This window comes from Haemaphysalis longicornis, unplaced genomic scaffold (genome assembly GCF_048455015.1).
Source record: "Haemaphysalis longicornis isolate Haplotype H1 unplaced genomic scaffold, Haemaphysalis longicornis Haplotype H1 scaffold_12, whole genome shotgun sequence".
NCBI classification, from domain to species: domain Eukaryota; kingdom Metazoa; phylum Arthropoda; class Arachnida; order Ixodida; family Ixodidae; genus Haemaphysalis; species Haemaphysalis longicornis.
In genome coordinates this window covers 108154080-108179531 of record NW_027526225.1, presented here as the reverse complement: position 1 = coordinate 108179531, position 25452 = coordinate 108154080, and the positions used below count along the sequence as shown (strand labels likewise).

Genomic DNA, 25452 nt, shown 5'->3' with positions numbered 1-25452 from the left:
ATGGGTATGCTCGGCGTTTTCTCGGCATTTTTAACTGCGGGCAGAAAATATAACGATTTGCTAAACAGCTGCGCTGTTAAAAAATCAAAGCCCCTTTCTTAAGAGAACAATGACTAAAACGCGAAGTTTTCTCCCATGCAACCTGAGTCAAAGTCCAAGATCCAAACTGCTCCGACTGTGCCGGATTAGCACAATCGGACGGACGTTGGGTTCATAACGCGAGGTTGCCAGGTTCCATTCCGACCACGGAAAGCGTTTTGTTTCATGTGAAACCCGTTGTGTAAAGTTGGCTTTCCTGTAGTGCGTTTTGCTCGACGAGAGACGCCATCAGTGCAAGCATAGAAAGCTTCGCTTTAAAAACCGTCACTTCAGCTTCTGTTGTCCCCAAACTGGGTTACTTAAACTTTTGCTAAGCGCGCTTCACACAGGGTCTCAGTTATTACTCATTCCAACAGGGCCAGAAAAATCCCGGGCCATCTCCACTAACGTGAAACCTACAGGTGAGGGGCGAAGCATGAAGTGCACGAGTGTACAGCGTGTTGTTGGGCTTGTTGGTGAAACATTTTGAGGGTTGAAAAACTGATGATGATGATGATAGTTGGGTTTTATTGGCGCAAGGCCGACTATGGGCAAAGAGCGCCAAAAAGAAGTTACTGAATTGTGATGAGACCGTAAATACTAGAACATGGGACTAAAAGACAATAAAGTGATGCAAAACAAGACAATGGAGATGGCTGGTGTATAGGGCCAGGATGATTACACGTGATATGACAAGAGCTGCAGAAAGTTCACCTCAGCTAAAAACTTAAAAACACGCTGACTAGAAAACATTGGTTCGTCGGCTAAAAAATATGATGGGTGCAAAGGAATGTGTCGTCGGTATAATTCAGGGAAATGTTTGTGTCGTGTTGTGTCAAGTGCTCTGCATGTGATTAGTATGTGGACTACGGATAGGCCCTTTCCACACCTGCTACACGTGGGTCCTGAAGTTCCAGTGAGCAGGTGGGAGTGCGTAACATGTGTGTGGCCTATCCGCAGCCTAGCCAGGGTGCGTCCTGACCCTTCCCGTCCTGACCCTTCCTTATTGTCTTGTCCTTTACGCGCAGTTTTTCAACCCTCAAAAAAGTGTATAAGTGTATTCTGGGCGACTTGGAGTTTTTGCCAATGGAGATGAAACCGTTGCGGGGTAGAGGTATACAGCTTCGCTGTAAAAGTCTCTTGTCTTTGGAGCACGAAGCTCTCAAGCGCGAGGCGTAAACGAGTGTCCCGGTGTGTTCTTTTTGTACGCGTTACGTTCTAGAGCGAGGCGTAAACGAGTTTCCCGGTGTTTTAGTACGGTGACTACATGAGACGACGATTACGACGACGACATGAGACGCCAACAGCCCCAGCCTCTAAGCGGCTTCGCCCCTAAAACAAGGACAGAAGAACGAACAAACACGGGTGCCTCACTTAACGCTAACGGTTCTGCAGCGCAAAACAAAGTCGACACGTGTGTCCGATTTAGTTTCTTCGTGTTATTGTCTGCGCATCACCTTTGCGCGCGTGGAACAAATGCGTTGTGACGCGCGCGTGCCGGCAGCGTATCATCCGAAGCGCACGGACTTCCTTTCGAACGTCGCGCACGGCAACAACCACGGGGAAGGCGGCATAGAAAAAGCGTTCAGGTGAACGCACCTTCTATGCAATACTCGTATACCTGTGCTCTCGATTACCGTATACAACGCCGCATCAAGCGGGCGAGCCGGAAAAGCGGAACTGACATCGACGATCGTAATGATGATAGATGCGTAATGCCCCACGTGCGTGAAATCAGCCGAGTCACTACGCCCACGAGTTTAGCCGCTCGCTGTTAGCCCTCGCGGAGAAGGGTATTCGAGCACGAGCGCCAACCATGCACGTTGCTCTAGGGGGTAGTCGCCAGCTCTGATGGATCAGTCGGGCAGGCTTTGTATTAAAAGTTGTGGATGAGAGTTTCGCAAGGTGCGCAGACGGGAAACAGCGTTCTCGTTCGCTGACCTCGGGATGAGAGCTGGCTTCTCGGAGCGAACGAGACAGATTTGCGATAAGTCGGCAACAAGATTAAGCTTGTTTATATCGTGGCGTCTGGGCGGTAATGTATGCAGGAAACCATCAGGATATGCCTCGAGGAACTTTAGGACTTGTTGGGATAGGTATTTTTTGCTCTTGCTGTTAAGCTTTTGTACTCCAAACGTGTGTGGCGCTTAGAACTCATCCTGTTGTAACGGGCTTAACTAAAAGTTACCACCATATCTTCCCTATTAAGCGTAGTAATCGGAAATTGAAGTCGATGCAGTACCTGAGAAACAACCAGATAAGAAACTCAAGTTTTGTGTGAGTTGTTGAACTACGAATAGAAGTCTAGACCCCACTTCTGTGGTGGAAAAAACTCCTGCGTGTAGTCTGGGCACTGATTAGGCTTACGCACCAGCTGGACTTCATGATGTGTCAAGATGTACGGGTGCCGCAAAAAGTATTTGGAACACGGTCTCCTAAGTTTGATAAATTTCTCCTTAAGGGACTTTCCTGGCTCCATTTGTGTGCGTTTGAGGGGAACTCACCTGTTAACGTTCCTATGGGACTTACTACTTCGTGCAGTACATCGTGCAGCAATACGAAAGCTTTACGAACACATATAAATGTTCACAACAGCCCAGTTTGCTTACTTTAGAGATACGTCACTTCTGTACTGAAATAAAAGAATAAAACTCTTGCTTGCTAGACATCTAGTGCCATCTAGTGAGAACTGGATAAACCAAAATGTGGTACTTGTTTATTTTTTATCTCAATATTAAAGTAATATATATCTAATTTATAAAAGAAGCAAACTAGAAGAAGCTAAGCCAAAAGAACCAAACTAGACGCAAAGAAGCAAAGACGCAAACTACAAGCAAGCTAGAAGCAAAGAGGCAAACTAGAAGAAATTAATAGGCCGTTCGGAACATTCCTAGGAATTTGAAAAACTTTTCGTATCGGCGCATGATGCTTTTTAAAGGAGCCATGAAGAGAAAATACAAATTCGTTTAATTTGAAAGAACGAGGATTCAGTATCTCACTCAGCTCCATTAGAGCCACAAAAGATGTTTTTTTAACGAAAAAAAAAGCAAGAAGTATTTAAAACTTTCAAATTTTGCGCCACAGTGACGTGTTATGAGCAAGAAGGACGTCATACGGGCCAACAATAAAACATAATTTTGAGTGCGTTAACTGCACGTTAGCATTCAAGTGATGCGGTCAAATGGAACTAGAGGCCCCATTACAGACGTCCAGTCATGTGTCGTCGCGACAGGTGTCTTAGGCGGCCGCCAATCGCACAAACAAGGTTCCGTGACGTCATAGAAAAGTTGCGGGAAATTGGCTAGGGGGTCGCGACTGCTTCAAACGTTTTCTTTAATATCTCCGTTATTTGTTCGAAGATTGCGATGATATTGGTATCACTGTTATCGGGACTAAGCAGTCTTTCTAATAAACCCAACTTGTAATTTGTCTTCATGGCTCCTTTAAGTCCGTAGGTTCCATAATAATAAGATCTGGTGAGTCCCCCTTAATTAAGGTAGTTTTCCGAGATCGACGGAACTTACGGTAAACGAGTAATAGATGCCACAAAGCCACTTCGCAAAAAAATTCATTGCATTCAGGAATCATCGTTTAAATTACTTAAAATTCATTGCATTCAGGAATCATCGTTTAAATTACTTTTGGCATTACCCGTACAAAGAGAGCCTCCAAGGCTGCTTTCGAAGAGCAAGGTACCCGTCGCATCATGACTCTGCTGCAACTGAAGTAGAAAATTAGCTCATAAAACAGACAGCAGGAAGACTCTGCTGCGGCGAGTGTCTGTTCTTCAAAAAAAAAAAAAAAAAGCCTCAAATAATACTGCCCTCTTGACAGTGTACAATTTAATGCTTTGTGTCCTCTGAAACAGCGAGCTCGCCTTGGAAGGCAATATTTTTCAAGATATTCGGAAAGCGCTGCGTTGAGACCGGGGATGCTGCCGAAGGAGTGAGTGAGTGAAGACTTTATTAAAATCGCCTGCAGGCGGCCTCCGTTACCGAACCGCCGTGACGCGGCCCTACGTCTTCTCGGCTGGGCTCTTTACTGGGCTGCTCCCTCGCTACTCGTGCCGAGGTCCTCCGGCTTGCCCGCGCTGGGCGGCCGGGCCCTCTCGGCTTTCGCTCGGGCGCTGCTGTTCATGTGCCGCCAGGATCTGCTGGACGGCCTGTAGTTGTACGTCCTTGTCATTGCTCCGCGCAATTACCATGTTGTACATTAGTTTTTAATTTCCAAATCTATCGCCGAGGTTTCAGGGTATGCGGACCTTATGTTGTACTTTAGGAACCTCTTACGACAATTGTAAATGTTTGACACGAAAGTGTTTTATGGCTGGGTACACCAAGATTTCCCTGACGTCATATCCGCCACGGAAATGACGCAAGTACAACAAAACAAGCGGCCTGTAAAGGGTGCACCCCTGAACATAGGGTATTCGTACGGGGAAGCAATATTTAGTACTAAAGAGTACGTTATACTTAGGGTTGTTCGTTTTCGGGTTTGATATTTTAACACGAATGTGTTTTACGCCGGGATACACCAAGATTTCACTGACGTCATATCCATCCCGGAAATGACGCCAGTACATCTTTGCCAAAGCGACCCGCCAGTAGGGCGTCCTTGCCAAGCACACCCACAAGACAGCCGCTGACCCGCAAATCATGCGCATTTCGCTGCAGATTTCGCTGCACATTTCACTTTCGTGTTTTACCGAATTCTATGACAGAGGAATCAACCCCAGTTTTTTTTCTACCTGGACAGTAGGCACAAAAAAGGTGAGATGGCGAACGCCGGCCAGTGTGGGAGGGCTAACCCGCTTTCCATATAAACGTGCGAGCGCGGTTCTCCAATTACTCACTGTGGCTGTCGACGATCTCGAAGCGCAGCGCCAGCGGGTCGCCAACTTGGGCCGTGAAGACGTCATCTCCCACCCGGTCGGTGATGCGCATGGTCACGTTTGGAGAGCTCACCGTCGCCAACTGGCTCTGCGAGGTCTCCACTTCTCGCCTGCGATTGGCAAATAGGGCGAAGGCTTCGTTCACACACCATCCTCTAAACATAATAAATAACATTTAGAAGTGCGGCAAACTGGGAAAGTTGGTGTACGTTTATGATGACAACGCTCATGATGACGTGATGGTGTCTGTGTTTGCTCTTTTCTTAGTCTTCGTCTTCCCTTGCGCTGTTGTCATCATGATAATAAATAACTTGTAAGGAGTTAGGTTTAAAGCAATTTATAGTGACGCCGGTGAAGGAACCTTGGTGTCACCACTTATGATGGGAGGGCGGCAACCCGTTTAGGAAAAGGTACAGCACCGCTACTTCCCATGTGAATGGTACTCATTCACTAACGCTAATTGATCGTGCTATCGCTCTCACTATGAGCTACATGGCTCATTAGTATCCAGACGATTATATCGACAAAGCAATGACTGTGGGCATATACGTTAGTAGTGTATGGCTTGATTAATTAGGACGTTGTGCTCCTAATGCGTACTTGGTCTTCAAACCCGTCTACCAGACAAAGGTTGTAGAAAGCGGTGAACACTAATTAGCCTTGCAGGTCGTAGTGAGCGCGATAGTACCTACATAATCTCTCGAGGTCCTGATGAATGAAATGCTTTGCTACTCAACGTTGCCGAGATCCTCTCTCTTGTTTATGCACTGAAAAATCCTTCAATTCCCGGCAGCTTTAGGTGTGTTCCTTTTTGTGTGCGTTTTGGAGCAACACGTTCTTCTGCAAAAAAGCTTTTCCCGCGTATTTTACTTCCAGAATGTACGCACACACGGACAGGAAGCTAGAAGTTCCGGTGTGGCATAACAAAGCTACGTCGTCTAGCATAACAGGCTGCGAGTTTCATTGTGTTACTCATTTTCGGTACTATGTCAGCGACGAAGCATGAGCGTGTCACCTTAAAGGGACCCTGCAACACTTTGTTCAAATTTTCTTTTATATCTTAAATGCCTGCAGAACGTAGTCAACCAACACGTTCACTACTTAGATTGGGGGGTCGCAAAATACCTCAGCCGAAAAATTACCGCTCTATGCTCATCAGATAACTTTGAAACTTGCTTAAAAGATTTTTCTGTCTTTCCCGGTCTTGACGCTCTCCTACCACTGGAATGACGTCATTACAGTGATGTAGCGGCTATTGGCCGGCTTTTCTTCAGTTTTAGCAATGAACGCGCTTAAAAGCCACCTTAGAAAGAAAGCCACAAAAACAAAACAGAAACTCAAGGCGGATAGCTCTGCTGCGACGAGAAAATAACGCAGTGCCGCGCCGTGCTGGCGATAAGTATGGCTTTCACAGAGCTCCCAGACGCGAAGGAAATGAGTAAAAGCGTTTATCAGGAGTGTTGCAGAGTCCCTTTAATAAGAAGTATCTACTGGCCAGGATTACTGTGCTGCATCTATTTTTAACTCACTGCCTCCCAAATCTCTGGTATAAACGATGTTCGATGTTACTACGGCCGTGCTCACGGGAAATCAAGTACCGCAGGACAAACTTTCCAATTAAAAAAAGGTACCAGAAATGGCCTCGTAAAATTAAATACATGCTCGAGGTGATAAGTCTGTGTGAAAAGGCAAAGCTGGTAACGATCTAGTTCAGATGTTTTGAACAGCATTACAAAATAATTATTAAACATAGCTGTAGGGCAAGTTGGTGCATTGTTATTGAAAAATAGAGCGCGACTTGGACAACCACACAAAAGAAGAAAGCTAAAAAGAAGAACGAAGAACGCACTAAAGAAGAAGAAGAGCGCTTGTCCCGTCGTTCTTGTTTAGTGTCGTTGTCCAAGTCGCGCTTTATTTTTTCAAGCAAAATAATTAGACAACATAAAAACCTTTCGAGAGGGCGTTTGGTTGCTAGCTTGTTTTCCAGCCTAAAGGGCCTAACAAACATAACCGCGAATCATTTTGGCAGTTGTTTACTAAATAAGCCATATCACGTGATGATCTATGCGAGTGCACGGTTTTTAGGTGGTCCCTCATGAAAAGGGAGTAAAGCTATTTTCCAAAACTTCATTACAACAATCTCAGGGATAACCTCACTTGATTTTTACTTCTAGATTTTGTGTTCTAGTTGCATCAATAACTGCCGGACACATCACTGCAGTAAAGCAAACGATAACTTCTAAAACCCACTCATAGAATCTATTCAAAATGTTTCGGCTGCGGTATAGTTACAAGCAAGCCACATACAAAAAGAACACAAAGAAACTTTTGTATTTCCAGACAATGAAAGGAGAACAGAAAACCGCAGTTTGCCCATACTACTGCACGCATCACAGGCTGAAACGAAGTGGATAGCAGCCACCCACATGTAAATTATCCCGACGTACGTGAGAACTTGAATGCTTCGTAAGGACGAGTACCCGAAAGACCACGTACACAGGCATGCCAAGTACACTCGCTGCACTTGTGCACGCATCCTGCCAATTGCCGCCTTTCAACACGCACACGAAGAAGCGCAGGTCTCAATACTCTTCGATGCGGTGGTCTTGTTGTGGTCTTGACAAGCACAAACGTACCCATCGATTTCATATTGTTTTACAAAATCTTCGAGGCGCACATGTCATATGCCCAGTCAAGTTCAACACCCCGCACAGTCAAAACATCCCGTTCGTCACGCCCTGTTGTTCTTCCGCGACTCTGCAGCAGCGAAGACAGGACCCTCCTCCAAGACAAGCAGCCATTGTTTAGGAGCCCGCAGCGTGCGGAAGACACAGTCAATTTCCTCTTTGAGGCCTCAGCCCTTGACTCCTAATTACTTTTCAATCGTCACACCTCTGTCATTGGCAGCTGCGTGACGAACCTGACGTCGAACGTCGCACGGTGAATGTATAGGGACGCCACCCATTCACAAAGACCTGCTGGCGGGCGTTTCTTTTTGGTGGTGCACCTCAAGGCTGAGTACTTACACCTTTGCTGTTCCTAGGTTTATTTTGTACCTCTAGGCGGAGCGGGCTTGGATGATTGCGCACTTGATCACGACGCAACACGCAGGCATTGTCATCTGGACGGTGACTTCGCGTGAGCGGGATAAGAAGCAAGTGCAAGACGGGCAGCCAGCCTCTGGTGGTTCTTTGTTCAAGATGAAGGCGGTGGGAGCGCCGCCGCTTGTTAGGCCTAAGCCCCCGGGCAGCAGCCTGTAGGTGATGGGAGATGTGCGGCCCGAAGCAGCCAGACCGGAAAAGACGACGACGACGGTAGTGTTTGCCGAAGAGATTCTTCAAACACGGCTGGTGCCCCCCGTCTCGTGAGCGGGGCTCAGAGGTTGCATTGCACGGAGGCACGGGTGGTGGGTGAGCTGATGGAACGTCACTGACCTCTGTAGGGAGGCCCCCCACCCGCAGCCTCCCTTCAGGAAGCCCTCCAAGCTGAGAACATGGCGGCTTTCACAGAAATTGAGAACAGAGATGGCGAAACGAGAAAGGAAGCTTTCGAAGTGTTCCGCGAGCGTGTGTGCTCAACGAAGAGGGCCGAGGCTTGGGGCGCTTTTAGGAAGGAAGGCCACTCTGGGCTTGGTTTACTTTCCTTTCTTTAAATCCTTAGAATAAAAAAGCTTATCTGATGGTTGCTTTTGCAGAGTTCGCCATCTCGCACGTGCAACTTCAGCTGGACCCCGATCAGGCATCGCGTTTTTAGTTACTTTTTCTTAGGAACTTAACATCCTCTTAATCTGCCATGGTATTACAGAAGTGTTCATCATATTCAGGTTAGACCAAATATATATTCTGCTCCTCATTCAGTTAAGAATAAATAAAATTAAACAGTACGTTTACAATGGCCAGCAATAGTTTTGCAAGAAGTTCTGAGAGCCGCACTCAAGTTTACCTCCGACCAGTTAATTTGAGTGGTGGTGATGCGGCTGATACTGTAGTAATGCAGCATAATGCATGCGCATAATGCAGGCGGTAGCAGCAAAAATTAGCAGCTGCCGAGAACGCTGATTAGTATAGTTGGTCACGCAGACGGGGCGCATTAAAATACTTGTCTTCAAACTATGCCCACGCTTAGCGCAGCCCCGGAGCACAACAAGAAAAGTTTGTTCTTCATAGACCTTTTCCACGACCTTTACCTGCGCGCACACTTGCAGGTGCCGCTATAAAATTTGGTGGCTCGCTCTTGTTAGAGTCACCGCTTCTGATGGACTCGTAGGCGCGCCGGGCCCAACTCTAAACAAGCAATGGTTGGCATTTGGTCGCCACTCCAGAAATGCTTATGTCATCGGGTGGCCAATCATTGACATAGGGAGGAATATCAAGCTTGGCTAACATCGCTCTCAAAGAGCGACCTTTGCGAATTAAGGTAAGAAAGTTCCTAAGCTATCACCATGGGTGCGTTCCATGATTATTAATCCAATCCAAAACAATCCGCCAAGATCACGTGACAAAATTTTGGTGCACCAATTCCTCAATGGGTATACCTATATCCCGATGTTTCCCATATTTCTGCTGCTGCACTTAGCACCCCGTTTCAGTCGTTATGGCTCTGAAGATGTACCACTGTGAAGCGTCTATCACGGGCAATGATTTTAGGCGCGGAGTACCTTAGGACCACACAATATCCGTCCACGTTCGTGCGCATAGCATTTAGAATCGCAAAAAAATCACACAGGCACCGGCAGGATTCGAGCCTTCGTCTGGTAGACCAGACACAGTTAGTGTCAGTCGTCTTGCCCCGTGGGCTGCGACTGTTTTTTTTTCTTTTTTGCCAAAAAGGACAAAACAACAGATATGCAACAATACCAGCCACAGGGACTGATAAAACAAGAAAAAATAAAAAGAAAAGCAAAAAGGGGACTGCATCGCTTTGAGCGAGCAGTTAAAAGAAATGTACTTTCATGACAGCCAAGTCATCCATTACGGACAATATTTCTTCATCATAGCCTGCTCTATGAAACACCTCGCGTAATTTACATATGCTTTCTACAAAATAACAACATACAGAACGAGTATTTACATCTGCATTACGTACATTCATACGGCTCCTCCATATAGCATGTAGGCCCAGGAGGACGAACAGGTCATAGGGCACAACATCTGGACCTAAAGCGAGGTATCGAATTCCATGGGGCGTCAAAGGCAGTTCTTTTTTTAAGGTGCGCTGTAGGACATCCCAAAAAAATATTGCGTCCCAGCAGTCCAGGAATACGTGTTCAATACTCTGCGGTTTCCTGCAGAGCGAACAGTCCGCACCCCCCGGCAAGAAGAGCTCCTTGGCCGCCAACCACGTCATAACCGGAAGAGTTTCTGTGTGCATCTTAAAAAAGTCTTAATTCCCCCAGGCACTGGCATTTTCTTAACTCGCTGCAAGACATCATGACCTGGGCCCGCATTGTAAACAGAGCGATACAAGGGTTCGGGAAATATACATTCGATCAAATCCCCCATCAATTTTTTGCGTGCCACGGAAGAAAGAAAATCACGCGAAAAGCATGCCGTGAGAAACCGATAACAAAAAAAAAAACATTTTCTTCAAAAAATGATTTGATTGATTGATTGAGGGGTTTAACGCGCCGACGCAACGCAGGCGATGAGGCGCGCCGTAGTGGAGGGCTCCGGATTAATTTTGACCACCTGGGGATCTTTATCGTGCGCCGAAATCTCGTACACACGGGCGTTTTTGCTTTTCGCCTCCATCACCTTCAAAAAATAACTTCCGTGGGCTGCGACCGTGAGTTAGTACCCGAGAGTCAAACGGCTTACTCCGTCGCCTGTAACGGTGCGGAGTACCTTAATACTTCCCAATGTCCGTCCGCGTCCATTCATGCGCACACCACCATCGAGCGAAAATCAAGCGAAATTCGAGTTGAGCCGTGAGTTGCAGTTTCATTTAGGGAATAATCAAGGTGCAACTGACGGCTCAAATTGAATGACGGTCGGGGCGCAACTTGGATGTCATTTCGAGTCGCCGGACTCCGCACCCTCGCCATCCTCCACGGAGTGGAGATGCTGTCATTTTTTTTACTTCCGGACAGCGAGGAGAACCGAGCAGCATCGCGTGCACTCGGCGTCTTGGAGACATGAGTGCGTGAATACTTTCATCACCGGCTCTGAGCCCAGACGTTTTCGAGAACTTGAAGGCTTCCAGGGGAAATTCATAAATTAGCAGCGAACGAACCAATTCTACCTGTCACGTCTAAAATTATTTGAAGTTCAAGGCACTTGAAACCGCAAGCACTTTCAATTCCTCCCGCTCCAGCTTTAGTGCCCCGAGAAGCTGGATAAGTACGTTTGCGAAGCAAAAATGATTGCTGGCTCAGTTGCTTGTGTTAAATAAAATGTCTTCTGCCATGCCAGGTACGTGGCGTCATGTCTTTTATATCTGTGTCAAAGTATTTTCCAGATTTTTTAAAGTACCGTATTTTTGCGCGTATAACCCGCCGCTTCATACAACCTGCGCCCACACTTTCCGCCGACGAATAAAAAAATATCAATCCCGGTGTTTTGCCCGCCTATTTTATACATAAAAGAATGGACCAAAGCTACTACTCAAGCCACATTACACATTAATTTATGTAAAAGAACTTACCCAGTTGACTACGTAACTAGAGGACTTGCCGCATACATTTTTTGTGTTGGTATATTGTTGAGCTCTGTGTGAAAAATAAGCTCTGTCAATAGGATAACAGGGGCTTATTTGCTATAACTGCTTTAGAGGCATCACGGTCCAACGCGCATTGCGCTGAAGTTGCACCAAATGAAATACCTCGCATATAATCCGCACCTCTACTTCACCCCTGAAATTTTCGCATTTTTGGTGCCGGTTATACCCGTGACAATACGGCAAACTAACCTCTGCGTTAAAATTGGGGTAGCGTTAAAATCATGCAAATACAGTATGTGCGGGGCCTGGCGCAAGAAATACAACAAAATGCGCTTCCTGGTGGCATTACGAACAATATTACCGCATTGAAACGGTCATCTATTGTCACAAGCGTAATGGTCGCACCCGAGAATCACACGTCCTGCAAGGTCAGGGTCCGAGGCCGCCTGTCCTACTAGTATAAGCGTCCGAGAGAAGTGTACTAGCGTAACGAATCCCCTCTCCCCTCTCGATCCATTCAACTGCAGCAAGGAAATCGCGTAGAGGGCACGGCGCCTTCCACGGGAGTGGCCCCAAACCTGCTTTGCATCCATTTGAATACCACGCACGTTGCGTCTGTACTTTCGGCATCCGTGGTGCCCGGTCCCATGGCACTGCTATTACAGCACAGCGCTGCCCCAAGTCAGCATCGACTATACGTGAGATCCGGTATACGTTACGCGCCGCACTCCGAGATATCTTCGAGGTCATCGTCGTTAGTCGACATGTGTACTCGTATACGCTGCCTGTCGCGAATGTGGCCCAGTGATTCGACAATCCGGTGGAGGACATAACTCAAAGAGGTTCGCGGGAAAACGGGGAGCTCCGTTTAAATATGCGCGGGGAACGGTTCCGAACGAGTAAATTAACACGCCTGGGAAGAATTAGGTGGCATTCCGGTGCTTCCCTAGCTGGCAAGAGATTTAGTTTTTTGGACGGCGCCCGTAAAAAGATGTACCGAACTGTCAATTGGACTGCGCTTTCGGAAGACATATCGGATAGCTTCCGACGTGTCTTCGGTGAAGTTTGCTGCAAATATATTTCCGCAACTCACAGCCAATGTTTTTAGAATATAATCTGAAAACTGCCCACAGCCGACGCAACCGAGGCAACAACGATTTAGCCTGAGAGGTTGACTTTGATATGTGTATTCCACGAGGCGTAGTTGATCTTGCGTTATTTCCAAACTCTAGATAGGTGCCGCAGAAGGAAGTGAAGACGTGTTTTTTGAAATAATATAGTGCATTGACTAAGTGGAAATTGCCTTCCTCACTGCGTTTGATTACATTCTCTTCATGTGCTGCCCTTCAGCCCTGTGCAGTTACCACAAAATACCGGCAACAACGACGTTAACATTGGACAATTCCGGATCGTTATTTTTTATCCAAAAGGCAATCAGTCGAACCTCAGGTAAATGATAGAGTTAGTAGCTTTTCTGAAGCCAAAACTCTCTTTGTAGGGCCGATGGCGTCTTGTCAAAAAAACTAATGCATTTCCCCATATACCCATTGGTTGGCCGAAAAGCTCTGTTAAGATCTCTAGACGCACAGCGCATGCGTGAAATCGGGCTTCTATTGGGTCAAAACGGTTACCTGAAAATCGCAAAAAAGGAACGGTTCTAGATGAGACAATACACACATGGATCACGAATAAGGAGCACAATAGTACACTTTTCTCTCATAACCATCTATCTGTATACATTTAGATCTTTCGTGGGCGCGTTTACTAAGGGCGCGAAAAATCGTCGCATGAGTTCGTTCTTAGTTTGCGATTCGGGTCTTCGAAGATTTGGTGATCGATTCGATGCACTTTCAGCGAAGGCTGGGCGCACTTCTAGCGAAGATTTTAACGCACTTTTGATTTCACAAGGCTTTCGCGTTTCTCCAATCGATTGATTGATTGTGGAGTTCAACGCACCGACGCTTCACGTGTGATGAGGTGCACCGTAATGGAGGGATCCGGATTAGTTTTGACCACCTGGGGATATTTAACGTGCGCCGAAATCTCGTACACACGGGCGTTTTGTAGCGTAAGCTATAGCAGTTTGGCGTGGACCTTGAAGGGCCATGCTGCGCAAGCGAGAGGAGCATTGGATTGGATTGGAATGGATCGGATTGAATTGGATTGGATTTGGATTGGATTGAATTATATTGTAAATTGTTTTAGAGCAGAAAGAATAATAGTCAGCTAATCCTTGACAACCAAGCAACCTAAAAATAACCAGCTGAACCTTAGCTTACGCTACGTATATCCTGGAATAGCCGAGCTTAGGCACTGCTAATTTTTTTGCTTTTCGCTTCTATCTCGCGCTTCTTTCTTTAGGAAGGGACGCTAAAGTCTTTTCTTCTCCTTCGCCGCGCATCATGTTGGCTCTTCCGAATGAACGAGCGGGAGCGGACAGCAGTGAGAGGAACGCGCAGGCCAGACGTGCAAAACCAGGAATTCAGCGGCTGACCGCCAGTCACGGCCACTGCGTCCGTCCCTCCTCCGTCGCCGTAACAGGCACGCGGTGAATCGCGCCGTCATGCGTTAAAACGCACGTCGCAGTGCGAAAGGTGTTCGCCGAGGTGACGCGGTGGAGCAAATCGCACTCCAGCGTGCGCTTTTCGCCCTCCTCCTCCAGCCGCCTCGTTAAGAGTGAAGAGGGCGCGGAGACTGTCGGCGGTAATTTCCGGGTGTACGGTGCACACTAAGTGCAGAGCGAACACTTCGCCGGCGTTTACGACGTGCACTGGAGGAGTTTACACTGCTTCCTCGGAGTTAAAAAAACAACAAAGATGTTTGGTAGAGCGTCAGGCGATAACACGTTGGACGCCAATTGTGGGGGCGAGGTGGAAGGACTCGGTACTTGCGACCACAGAATGACACAATGTGGCTGCGTGGTTTTGTTTCTTGAAGCAAAACCACAAAACCAACCCTTGAAAGTAGCCGGCAGGTTGTGCAGAAAGGATTTGTAGACGGCGCGAGTGTTTTGGTACGCACGTACCCGCCGCGTTGGCTCAGTGGCTAAGGTGTTGCGCTGCTGAGCACGAGGTCGCGGGTTCGATTCCCGGTCACGGCGGCCAGTTTTCTGATGGAGGCGAAAAGCAGAAACGCCCGAGTGTATGAGATTTCGGCGCGCGTTGAAGCCCTTCACTACGGCGCGCCTCATCGCGTGCGTTGCGTCGGCGCGTTAAATCCTACAATCAATCAATCAGTAAATCAATCAATCAATCAATCAATCAATCAATCAATCAATCAATCAATCAATCAATCAATCAATCAATCAATCAATCAATCAATCAATCAATCAATTTTAGCACGTACCTCGCGTGCGGCAATGAGTGGCTGAAGCACCAGGTTGTAATGAGCCTATATTAGGGTAATTTTACCGGGCAGCACAGATGAACTGAACAAAGTAATTACACGTGGAGGAATGAAACCGGGAACGAAGAAAACACCTAATCTACAAACTCGCGTATAAGTGACGCATGAACTACGATTGTACTCAGTTCGACAGGAGTTATGACCACGCATATTCCTACGTTCGCGATTATTCCAACGTATAATATCCGAGGCAGCTTCTTAACTACGGTATCTTTCAAAATGGTTACGGCACGTTTAATCGCGCTCATATTGTTTTGCTTTTACTTGAACTAAAAGCTCTCTCGTTCCCTTCTGGCGCCCGAGCTGTTGCCTGCACCTTCAACCCGTTCCTCTTTCATTTTCGTATGGGCACTCTGGGTCTGGACGGGCGAATGGTCCCCCGCACGCCTCGCGCACTGCCATTTCTATCACGCTCAGTGTCTCGCACACGACCGTTTTAGCGTTGGCGAAGGCAGCGTGGAAAGAAGGAAAGGCCGTCGCTCTTCCCATTACCAGAGTCCTACGCTCTGCTGAAGCTTCGCTTCTCTTCACAAGCGAACGCCGACACTGCTGCTCTCTTTAGGGGCGAAGAACCTTTGGACCTCGCTCTGTCCGGGGCTTGGCGTCCGTGGACACAGTGTTGCGCATGCGCGAGGAGCATTGTATTGGATTGGTTTGGATTGGATCAGTTTGATTATATTGGATTGGATTAGATTGATTAGATTGGAATGGATTGAATTGGATTTGAATTGGATTGGAATTGTATATACTGTACACACGCGTTGTCACTTATTTACACGCGCGAGTGGGCAATGCCACGGGTGATTTACGGCAAGAACGATCCCCAGTGCTTCACCCACTCGTCATGATTCACGTCATGGAGGTGCGTGAATTTTTTTTTTGCACAGCCAGTGTTGCAGCATCGTTCCGGGCATAGGCTCAAAAGCATGTGACGTACGAGCGACCCGACCCGACCGACGATTTGCGCCGCCGAGGCTTTTGACATACGTGACGGAAAGGTACGCTGTACAATTATTTAGATCCTTAAGGGGAATATTCAGTGTCTATAACCAACGCTGTGACACTTTAGCAAGAACACAAAACACCATTTTACAGGGTTTTCTGTGATTTATAGTACCCCTTAAAATGGTGTTTTTTTTTTTTTTTTTTTGTAGAAGGGAGTTAGTTATATGCAGTGAATATTCCTCTTAACGGTTTAAATCATTTCACAGTGCACCATGGACAACGTTCACTATTGTTGCAACAATAACTCCGCACGAAACGGCACATGGAGTCCTTGTGAAAAGGTTATGGGCCGCGCCAAAAGTTTCTGCGACACAACAAATTTAAAGCACAAAACTTCTTTAAAGTTCAAGTGTGATACGCATTATTTTATGACACTAGGAAAAAATGTTTTTGCCACCTTTCTGGCATAAAACGTCCAGTCTCCATCGACAGGTAAGCTTGTATTCTGAATTCTTTGTTGACTAGTAATTTTCGACATGGCCCAGAAAGTTTTGACACCCGCCGCGGTGGCTCAGTGGCTAAGGCGTTGCGCTGCTGAGCACGAGGTCACGGGTTCGATTCCCGGCCGCGGCGGCCGCTTTTCTGATGGAGGCGAAAAGCAAAAACGCCCGTGTGTACGAGATTTCGGCGCACGTTAAAGATCCCCAGGTGGTCAAAATTAATCCGGAGCCCTCCACTACGGCGCGCCTCATCGCCTGCGTTGCGTCGGCGCGTTAAACCCCACAAGCAATCAACCAAGAAAGTTTTGACAAAAAAATTGGTCGCTATCCCTCCCTCTTTTGCAACTTATATCCAAACAGAGACTGACCCCGAGTAACCGGGACCAATTGTGGGATTTATGAAGGGGGAAACGAAATGTGTGGTGGATTAGCTTTGATGTTCACGTTGGATGCCAGCAACGGCACGAAGGTCACTAAAAGTCTTGAGACACTGGGTACTGGTGGAATATGCTTCCAAAACGTTGCAGTTTTTGAAACTACTGTCTTTCTCTCTCTCTCACTCCCGCATTCCACAGTGGCCGATCTTCACTAACAAGTTTTCTGGTGATTCGCTGTGCTCGCGATCGAACGTTGAACTTCCCCTTTGGAGGTGTTGCCCGGACACTGGACAAGCACACCACAACCACAAATTGGCGCCCAACGTGCGCAATGGTGGATATTACGTTGCACATCCGTTCAAAATCGGCTGCTCTCAAGGTGACTGATTGCATTTATACGGAGCGGTATTTCATTGGAAACAAGGCTTACGTTCTATTCGCCCTAAAGCCTTTGCAAATAAGAGTGACGGCACAGTGGTGTTGGTCGGCCGGTCGCGAACGGTGCACGGTGTTTTTCATTCTACCGCCCATTACGGATAACTTAGGGCCATAGACTTCCGTTTAATAGGCAAGCAATAAATTACACTTCTTAAACCACACAACGAAGATACGTTAAACCTCACAACAAAGATACAAATAAGGCTTCGGGAAGCCCACATAAGTGCCTTTTCAAGGCATACAGCACTGCACGCTGTTAACTCGGCCTGCGGTGAGTACATAGTTAGATACATCACACAGGCGATAAGACCCTGCCCTCTTGCAGTTCCCAACTGGCACATTCCGAGTTTCGGCTAGTGGAAAGGGCCGTTGCAGCAGCAGTCTCTAATCGAGTCTTGACCTGAGGACCCCCGAGCACATTTCGATGCTCGTAGTAAAGTTTGCTCTCCGCTCCCTCTTAGACGTGCAGGATGCACGCAAATCTTCCAATCGAGTGTGGTCAAAGGAAATGCTGTCTAACCAGTAAACCATGGTTAAGGACTTCGTATTCTTTAAATACCCGGCTTGACAAGGTTAAGAACATGGTAAGTCGCACAAGCTGGAGTCGTCTTCGTCCGATTGGCGCGGGCGGTCGCTTCGACTTCGCCTCGCTGGGCCAGCCACCCCGTTGTCTTCTTGTGGCCGTCGTCGACGTTGGGGGGCACGAACGTGTGACGCACGACCCGCTAGCACCGACGGCGCTCCCCCGGTGGGATCCCGGCACCACGCAGCGTGACAGCAGCGCACGGACGGTGGCGGCGTGTGTTCCCAGTGCCAGACATTTTTTCTTGGTGTTGTTTCGTTTCTGCTGCGTTTTTCTGATTTAATTCAACCCTTTCGTCGTCTTTCTTCACCAGCGGTGGTCAGTCAACTGGTTTCGCTGCAGTGCTCGGCCGCGGTGCTTGCCAAGCGATTACGGGGAGATGCTAAATAGGCTAATCTATTCATGTTCCCATGCCTTAGTCCAGTGGTTCTCAAATGGGGGTCCGCGGACTCCAGGGGGTCCGCGAGAGCATTTGAGGGGTCCGCGAAGCCTCGCTCAAAACTACCCCCCCCCCCTCCCGCCATTATTTTCTCGATTTGGCTAACTAGCACTTTCTTGCAATGCAAAAAGGTGGCTTCGCCACATTACGCGTACGCTTAGTTTCTCCGCGTAGCACGTATTTTAACATCTGCTTTTTGCACAGCACGCCAGCTATGAGAAGAAAAGAAACAGACACATAAAAGGCAGACTTTTAGATTCAAGAGCAAATTATTCAGCATTATGACGTGCATTGTCATTAACGTCATGCAGAAAAGGCGGGAATCGGGTAAGTGTGTGGGCGACGTAAGCTGCAAGTACAAATTGTTTGACATTACGACACCGATCAACATATGCTCCATCGTGGGGTCCCCCGTCACTTTTGCAAGCCCCAAAGGGGTCCCCGGGGCAGTAACGGCTGAGAACCACTGCCTTAGTCCGTTTGTGGCTTGCTCAGAGTGAAATGGAGTTTCTTTAGCGTGAAATGTGTCTGTCTTGTGCTTCAAGCTTCCTATACATTCGCACAGAAAGACATCAGCGGTGGGCCGACGTTCTCCCAACATTGTAGCATGCACGCAATCCAGTGGCTTTATTGTCTTGCATGATTTCATGCAGCTCTACTCAGCCTGTCTTGTATGTAATCGAATCTTCCTCCCTAAGCGCTACGTATTGCGTTTATTTGCGCCGTGAAATTTGTTTAAAAGCCGGCTTATAATCTTACACATTGGCTTAATTAGATGTGTCGCTGCAAACATTGAACACTATAAACCACGCATCGCTTTCACGGGGCCTTGTGACATAGTTCACTCACGGCCTTTAATCACCGTCATTGTCATCAATACGTTCCACTACTTTCTCAAAGTATGATCTAGGCTCATTTTGTTTGTCTTCTGCAGCTCGTGTCGACGACACTGCCTCTGCTTACGGCACTGTCTCTGCGTACGGCACTGCCTCTACGTATGACACTGTCTCTGCGTACGGCACTGTCTCTGCGTTGCGTACGGCACTGCCTCTGCGTACGGCACTGTCTCTGCGTTGCGTACGGCACTGCCTCTGCGTACGGCACTGTCTCTGCGTTGCGTACGGCACTGAATCTGCGTATGGTGCTATCTCTGCGTACGGCACTGTGCCTGCCCGATTTTACTCCCAGCTCGTTGAAAACAGCCACATTCGGTGACGTTTAGGAGCGAGATTGAATTCACTACCGCTGCCTGCGGTGTACTTTCGGCGATGTTTCGCCACAGGGTTCCCGCATAGTCAAAGGTTGTGCCGCTCTATGAGCGAAATCGCACACGAACAGCGCGGTTCCATCTGTACTTCTTCCGGGAAATAAAATGTCAAGTTACTCGCTGGAACCACCGGTCCATCCATCTTCTTTGGGTAATTTCCCGGCTTCTGCGCTCGCAGAACTCCAGGGCCTCGACGGGTCACGCTCGCTGTTACCCCCCGTCGGCTCTTTGCGAGCCGAGCACCGGGTATCCTGATTTCCGAGCACCTGAAGTAAGCGGTCACACGTCGAATACTAAGGAGACTCCCGGGAACACGTCTTTGGAGAAGGAGATCTGTGGTCAACGTAGAAAGGACGCGAGGTACCTAATCACGTCTTCAGCCCATGTATCAAGCCCCGCCACCAACGGAGCGCGTCTCGGAGGAGGAGAAAGTGAAGTCGAGCGATAATTCACCTTGCCGACGACGACTTAATGCTTAGGCAACGAAGCTCCATGGAAACACACGTCTTCGAAGTGTAAAGAACAACCGACACGAATGCGCGCATGCGCAATCGTCTTATTTCTAGCCTCGCATTGGCGATGCTGTGCAGGGGTCGGCTAAGCGAACTGACGGACCGAGCACAGCAAGAGTGTTCACTGCGGCAGCTACTTCACACGCGTCGAGGTTAAAAAAACGGCGTTTGGCTCACCCGTCAACTTCCAGCTGCACGCCGTTGGAAACGCTCCGATTGGCGAGGTCATACTGGCAGTGCACGGAGAGCCCCAGGTCCTGGTTGGTCACGATCATGTCGTGGTGCTGGATCACGATGTCCGTCGAGAATTGGCCCAAGTTCTGCGAGAATACAAAAAAAGGTCGATGTTTCCCGTTACTCCGCCGCACTGAGGAAAGTATAGAAAAAAGAAACGGCAGAATGACCGACAACCTAATTTAGAAATGGGCAAGAAATTAACAGGAAGCTAAACACGCTTTCGAGTAATTCCTAGGCTGTCAGCATTTGACGGTTGAGTAGCATGTGGCGAAGGCTGCGAAAAGGGCTTCAAACAATTCTGTTTTCGAGATCCTCGACAATATCGCCGTTGTAATGAAATCTGTACTGGCACGCCGTACTTCTACCGGCCATGAACGGAGTCAATCATCAGTCACAGCTTGTGTCATTATTGCTAACGCCATATATTTAAGTAGCCGAAAATAAGAGAGAAGTCTAGACGCATATAAATGACTTTTACATAAGTTCCTTTCCCCCTTTCTTCAGATTGCTACAGGCTGCAAGTTATTTTATAGTGAAGCTTTGTGTAACTCCGTAAAAGCGAAATTCGGTGATACAGTGGACGCAGAAAACTTCTCCGGCGTAACCCCATGCGCAAGGCTGAAACACAGCTCAAGCGAAAGCGGCTGCCAGGGGCGGCAGTGCTGCGGGCGGAGCAGTGTCAACGTGGACGGGTAAACACCGGCCACACGTTAACCGGATTCTCTGGTTAAGCATCTGTAAAGAGTGTGTAGAGGCATTTTTTTTTGTCTGTATAGACGAAGAACCGCGATGAGGGGGTCGAAAGTTTCCAACGAGCGTAGGATTAACACCTCCGCCGTAAAACGAATTCTGGGAAGAGCTGTTCCGCGAAGAGGCGAGGAATACCTCGTTAAAACAACCGACAACGTCGCCACGAGGGAACAAGCCTGCCGTTCACCCTCGGCCGAGAATTTCGCGCGGCGGACCACCAGGAAACCGCCTTTCCCACACACACACACGCCAACACACACAAAATACCCCTCAATTCTCTTTCAGCGGCTTGTTTGGCTTCTCGCTCGGCATGCGAAAGCCGTGGACTCGCCTCCCTTCCGTGCGCGGCGCCAAGCGGCCGCCGGCTCACGAAACCGAAGCCAGTCAAGGGTGCCAACCGGGCAGTGCTCGGGTGAAACCCTTACTTCACTCGCATCTGCCAACCTTGCGTAACACACAATCGCACGCGGCGCGTACGGAAGGGCAAGCGGAGGAAGACGAGGAGGAGGGGACCGCATTCAGACTCGCTCCCACGACCGTGACATTCAAATTTCAAGCGCGCCGCGCCAGCGCGGTCGTGTAGTGCGGTGCGCGCGCACTTCACGGTGCCGTGTTCTCTTCAAACGCCGCGGTGCTTGTCCCGGAAGCACGTTTTCTCGAGATAAAGGCTTTACTCTGCAGCCGCACGACCGTTGTGCCGTGTAGTAAATCGGGTTTGAGGTTCCCGAGGAAATGTCACGTGGTTCGGATGAGCCACGAAACGAAGGGGGTGACGAAGAACGGATGTACGTTTCTTGTGTTGTGGTGGGTTTTACGACACGTACGCAACTAAGGCCATCATGCTCCGAACAGAAGGTTGTTTGTTTCCTTTGTGGATAACCGTTGCACGATCGCTGTGCTGTGTTGTAAATCGGGTTTGATGTTCCCGCGGAAATGTCACGTGGTTTGGATAAGCCACTTAACGAAGACGAGGACGAAGTACGGATGTACGTTTTTTGAGTTGTGTTGGGTTTTACGACACATACGCCACTAAGGCCATCATGCTCCGAACAAAAGGTTGTTTGTTTTTGCTTTGTAGATAACCATTGCACGTGCGACACGTGCAGGGCTTTTGTGTTTATTGTAGACTAGATGAAACAAGACGCTCGTTGATATGCTGCCTGGTTTTGCGGTTGTCTTTATCAGGTGCCACTAGACGCAGAGCGCGGTTTTCCCACATTCCCGTTCGCACAATGCTTTTTTTTTTTTTTAAAGCGGACCTTTATCTGGCTTGGGTTTCGAGCATTTTACAGCAAAGATAAGCTCCAGCAGATCGCCTCGGGCGACAGACCGAACGTAGACTAACAATTTCAGAGCACGAAAAAAATTCAAACGAAAATGAAGAAGGTCCTCGGGCCCTTATACTTTTGATATAAGACGGCTTATGTTGCTCTTGGAAAGGAGTATTCTTAGCAAGGCCCTTGTGTTTGAAGGGGAAGCAGACTTTTAAAAAATCAGAGTAAGCTCAATCGGTTTTTATTGCGAAGCAGTATATGTCCAACCCCCCTCAGTTTTTCGTTCCGGTGAAGCCACTTTTCTCAGCGCCACTCCTGGGCTCCTCCTCGCCAACGCCGATCCCTCTTTCACGACTGTTATTACCGTTTCCACCAGCGATGATTCTTTCACGAGTTGCACAATCGGCTGGCAGCGGCAGTAGCGCCGTTATCAGATGATTGCGGAGAATCAACAGAAGCGCGAATAGACCGAAAATTACCGAAATCCGCCGCCTCCGTTGCCGCCTCAAATTACACGTCGCCGAGTAGGTGCGAATTTCTCCCTGTCGAAGAGCAACTTGCCCAGTTGGAACGCCGGCGTGAGCCCAGAATTCTTCTACAGCTTGAAAGGCTTTCCGAGAGACATTTTCGCCAGTGTATTTCACGCTTAAGTATGTGCCCATCACCGGTTGCCGGTTTTGCGTGCACGGGTTGGGGACGGAAGGAGGGGGGCGTGCACGCACAGCTGGGCATCATGCCGCTACCGATGACATGCCCATTGTGCTGGTGGGAGATTTAAACGTAAAAGCCTCATGGCTCAATATGTCCTATCAGCCGTTCTCCGTAATCTAGCGGTTTCTTTTTGGGTTGGCGTGTTACATAGACGGTAACAAGTCACGACGGTGAGCGTAACGGACAGTCACGTGTTTGTCCGCTAGCAAAAAGCTCGAGGCCTTACAGGTTTTAACTCGCCATGTCGTTCGCTTGGAGGAGGAAGAGCGGTAATTAGAGAAGCACCAGCCCCAACAAAAGCGCGAATGTACGCGAAAACAGCGGAAAACCGCTGTCACCGCTGTTCCCGCCTCAAGTTCCAGCTGTTCGAGTAGCTGCGAATCTTTCCCGGATGAACAGCAAATCACGTGCTTGGAACGCCGACGTGGGTCAATATTACTGATTCACGGCTTTCAGAGCAACATTTTCGACGGTTTCTTTCACTTCTAAGCACGCGCACGAAACCGGTTGCCGGGTTATGCTTGTAAGGGTTGGAAGGGGGCGGGGGGGGGGGGGGGCGTTCACGCGCAGCTATAGGTTTCCTTCCCTTTCTGATGACATAACCGTTGTGCTGGCGGGTGGTTTAAATGTGGACGTCAAACGGCCCAATACGACCTGTCCGGTTTCCTGTCAGTGGCCTAGCGGATTGGGTCAGTGTGTTACACAAACGGTAAGATGCCTACGACGCGGGAGTGAAACAGAGAGATCCATGTTTGTCCACGAAGAATAAAGCCGGGTTCAAAGTTTTATTCAGCTAATTGGCTAGGAAGTATCCTCAATAGCGAATTACAGACAAACGTGTTTTCTTTCGTGCACTCCGGGGACTACGTTCAACTTCCTAGGCCATCCTCATTCACAGAGTAGAAAGGCACTAATGTTTTTTTGTCAGCTGGCTTTTCCACATTCTGTGTTGCACAGTAAAGCACGGTCATCTACAGAGGGAGTGTTTTTACAGCCCCACTCCTCGTTTACTCCTTGTTGTTACTCACCTGCACCCCTGCCCCTTTCCCGAGTCGTGTATACTCTGTTTCATTGCGGTACTAAATGCCAATTTTGACGAGTTTTGTAAGCAACTAAGGCTTGAAATTTTCCTCTTTCCCCTAGCGTCGTTGCGAGTCAAATATTTAACGAGAGTTTCCTATCTAATATAATTTCTTATTGTAGTTTATTTTTTATTCATTGTTTAATAGACAATCCCAATTTTGTTCGTTCGCGATCGCAATTACGCCCTTCCTCTCACCTGTACCTTTTCTCGGCCATCGATTATTGCGGTGGTTTATCGGCGCCTTTAGTCGTGATCACCGCAAACACTCTTCTCAATGAGCGGAAAATTCATCACGCTTTGTTTCAGATGGGAGCTGCTGCATTGGAATAAGGCTAATGTAGCCATTGGCGCCATCGCAGAAATTCTCATTTTCGACATCTCTACGTGGCCAGTCCTGCATTCATCCCCAACGACCTTTTTTTTAGGGGCGAAGCACCTTAAAGGGGCACTGACACAAAAATTTTGCATCTTGTTTTTTTTGTTGCGATAAGTAGCTAGTGACCTACTTATAACCTGTAGAAACCTCATTTGCTTCAGCGTGCGACGGTTGTTTAATTAGAGGCATTTTCAATGCGGCCAGTCGCAGTTTCGGTTTCAACGAGTGCCGCGAAACGATGGATTTTGTGGATTTTGTGTTAACAAAGCTGACCACGTGACCGTCGGAGGGATATCACAGAGCAGAGCCGCCGTAGCACTGTCGAATCCGCATCGACGGCAGTTTCTGCGAATGCCCCCACGTACTGATCTCGTGAGGCGCTTAATTAAAAAGCGACCGTGGATGTGACGCAGGCGCTGCGAGTGCAAATGCTACCGCGGCTAAAGAACGACGCGCGACGCTCGAGACGGTGGGTGGCAAGGCGCGCGCTGGGAGCAGCCGGCCGGTCTGCCTACAGGTCCGCCTACAGATGTGTTCGGCTCAGCACTGCGGCGGATATTCGAGTGCCGCTCTCGTAATCGGTGCAGGTGACAATTTTTAATGCAACCCGCCATCGCATCATTAACTCCTTTCTCATGTAAGCCACCATGGTCGGGACTTGGGGACAATTTCGTGCAGCGGTAACAAGCTATCACTCGAGGTACTTGCGCCGGCCTGGGCCACTTCGCGGCCGTGGCCGCCGCCTGCACAGCGACCGTGCGGCTAGATCAGTGAGCTTTTCGTGCCTCCGGCGCGTTTTCGCATCCAATGGTAATCAACAGTAATAGAAACAGAGTGCCTGGAATCGCTGTAGAACTTTGGTCGCGGCCAGCTGCCCGATTGGCTGACGAAATCACGGCGCCTCCGCCGCCAACGATCGAGTCGTTCG

The 25452-nt window shown here is 48.4% G+C and overlaps 1 protein-coding gene across 2 annotated transcripts in view; it reads right to left on the bottom strand.

Annotated features, from left to right (window-relative positions):
• The window catches only part of LOC144163206 (uncharacterized), a 294763-nt gene that overhangs the window by 38092 nt on the left and 231219 nt on the right, over positions 1 to 25452 (bottom strand). For both annotated transcript variants that reach the window (XM_077694061.1, XM_077694062.1), the window contains 2 exons: positions 20270 to 20412; positions 4931 to 5079 (listed from right to left, as the gene is read on the bottom strand). In XM_077694061.1, coding sequence (XP_077550187.1) covers positions 4931 to 5079; positions 20270 to 20412 — 292 coding nt within the window. The remainder of the gene's footprint in view (positions 1 to 4930; positions 5080 to 20269; positions 20413 to 25452) is intronic.